The 2,854-nt window shown below is 31.2% G+C and overlaps 1 protein-coding gene across 1 annotated transcript; it reads left to right on the top strand.

Moving 5' to 3' along the window:
* On the top strand, positions 234–937 carry LOC105168494. Its single transcript, XM_011088600.2, has one exon. It carries the CDS (start codon positions 324–326, stop codon positions 669–671), a length of 348 nt encoding a protein of 115 aa, XP_011086902.1. The 5' UTR covers positions 234–323; the 3' UTR covers positions 672–937.

Genomic DNA, 2,854 nt, shown 5'->3' on the forward strand with positions numbered 1-2,854 from the left:
ACTAAACCTGATTTGAGTAAAAAATTTCATCCCATCTTAATAAATTCTTATCTAAATAAGAAATTTTTTTTTTACATAAATTAAATTTTATCGAACTAAATCAAATATAGAGCAAGTATGATATGTCTTATTTTTTTAAATTATATACTAAATATATTTGTCATATAATTAATTCAAATAGGATGAACTCAGATTTCCGCTCCCACTCCAACTCCTCTATATAAAGGGAAGCCAAAACCCTGACCACTCAGAATCAGTCCACTCCACAAATCACAACCATATATCTGTCTATAATTTCCTCATCAAAACTCCGAGTTCTCGCCATGTCAAACAGCCCGTCGCCTATGCCTCTCCACCTCTGCTTCTTTCTCTTCATTCTCTTCACCTTCGTAGCCATCACCTGGTACATCAACTACGAATCCATCTTCGAGGGCCTGTTCGATCAGATTAAGCTCATCCTCATGGTATCCCCTCTCCTACTCCTCCTCGCCGTCCACTTGCTTTCCACCTTGGAGAAGTCCTCCTTCTTCTTCATCCCCTTGCCGGAGCAGGACTCCCTCCACCGCGCCGGCGGCACCCCCTGGGGAGTTGGACTCCTGCTTGTGCTCCTCTTCTTCATGATTTCATACCAGTCGGATTTCCGAGAACGCTGGTTTCCTCTGCTCAGTTGATCAGATCATTGCGGTCGTTGATTTTTGTTGTTAATTAGTTCAAATATGAATGGTTAGTCACTTCGCGTTGAATACATGTTTATGTCGATGTGAAGTTTGTAGGTTTAGCATATGACGATGGCGTTTTAATTAAATACGTCCATGCTTTATTGTGTATATTATGTCTTTCAATCCCTAGTTTTTTCGGTGTAATATTTCTCCCAAAATTTTCTTGTATGATTTGCTCCCTTACGCTTGAAATTATTATGCTCACAGTTAAGAATTTTCGTTTTTTCCACATAAATCAAGTTTAGTTGAATCAAATTAATCACATAACAAGCATAAATATACTTGCTACGTGATGTGTCATTTTTTCTGAATTATGCACTAATTATATGGCAAGTGTATCGCACTTGTTATATAATATGTTATTTTTTCTAAATTATACACTAATTATATGACAAATGTATATACTTTGTCAAACCCAATTAAATGGCTCTTTTTTTTTTCCTTAATGACCAGAAATGAGAGTATTTAATTTTATTTTAATTACAATTAATGATAACTAATAAAATTATAATCTCACTTATAACTTTAGAAAAACTTGTGCAAAAACATCGACTACGCTTATAAACTGAAAAAAATTCACACAGACATGTATTTCGTGCACGTATTTCGCACCTCTATTGTTTTTAGTTTTTATTATTAATTTGTTTTGTAATAATATTATCTTCTTAAATTATAATTCATTTGCAATCTATTTGAATTAAACACATTAATAGAAAAAATAATTATTTTTTACATTTAAAAATCAGCAATGTGCAAATTTTACTAATAGATCTAGTAAAAATAAAATAAACTATGTCTATTAGGGTTAATATAAATGGTTTTGTGCTGACACAATCTTCCCAATTTTTAATTCATGATTCCTTTATTTTTTTTCAATCTAATTATAAGATCAGTCAAAATATTAATATTAATAGAGGTGTTGATATTAATATCAATATTGAAAAATTCATTACACATACATACTTTAAAAATATCAACAACTTAACGTCATTACACAAAGTCGCAAATTATTCTTATTTTTTTATTGTAAGGGGTGATTTTATAATTATATAAAAAGTAGGAGTTATTTATATAATTAGGTCATATATAAGGGATTTTAAATATAACTATCTTTTTTAATTAATTAATATATAATTAATATTTTGCAGAAGTTTGACCAAGCTCAGACTCCCGAGTGTTCGAGGCCCGGGCCCCTCTAGGACTCTCCCACCAAACCTTATCCATGAAACAAATTCAATCTGAGTTTTAATTACACAATCCGAATGGTTTGGAGCTCAATATTTTATAGTGGAGATATTCGATTCAAAATTTATTGACAGCATGTGTGCGTGGATAAAACAAAAAAAAGTTTTAATTACACTTATATATATATTGGTTTATAATTGGATAAATTACATTTACACCTCTTTGAAGTTAAGTTAAAATACACAAATACCTCATATTTTTAATAAAATTACAATTACAACCCCTGTAGGATGTTACAGGTGTAGTATATTTTAGAGGTATTTGTGCAAGCTTTGTCTCTAAATAAAGGATGCAGTTATAATTACAATTATAATCTTAATGGGTGTATTTATAATTTTGCAAAAGATAGAGAGTGTTTTGTATATCTTGGCCCAACCTCATGGATATATTTTCCATGTAATTAATTTACTTTTTGGAAATTAAATTAAATTAAAATTAATGTTGTTGGAGTAAATTAAATCCAGATTCATTATTCACATAAATAGATAGCATCAATCAAACAACTTGGATAAATATTGAAAAAGACAGTAAATTAGACAAAGTCTGCTCACAAATCAATTTCTTATTGAGGCCCAATTCAGTACTTCAAAGTATGATCAGCACTCACCAGTACTACAACTATGTTTGAATGTTTCAAGGTCCATTTAATTTCTTATGATGTAATTGAGATTCTGCTTTACTGTGTAATAATTTGGATGCCAACAGTTCACCCCAACTTCCAAACTATTTTTTTCTTTCATTTTTTTAGCTTTAACCACGGTTTTCAAAACCCGAACCGAATCGAAGCGGACCGGCCGATTCAACTGGGAAGCGGCTATATGTCTTGTCCGATTCATGTCGTAAAATCCATCTCGATCACATAAAAAGTATGATGCGTTTACCCTATAATT

This window comes from Sesamum indicum, linkage group LG1 (assembly GCF_000512975.1).
Source record: "Sesamum indicum cultivar Zhongzhi No. 13 linkage group LG1, S_indicum_v1.0, whole genome shotgun sequence".
In the NCBI taxonomy this organism is placed as follows: domain Eukaryota; kingdom Viridiplantae; phylum Streptophyta; class Magnoliopsida; order Lamiales; family Pedaliaceae; genus Sesamum; species Sesamum indicum.

Bases quoted from the DNA above. Each gene is read 5' to 3' on its own strand.
- LOC105168494 (XM_011088600.2), top strand. From the start codon at position 324: ATGTCAAACAGCCCGTCGCCTATGCCTCTCCACCTCTGCTTCTTTCTC.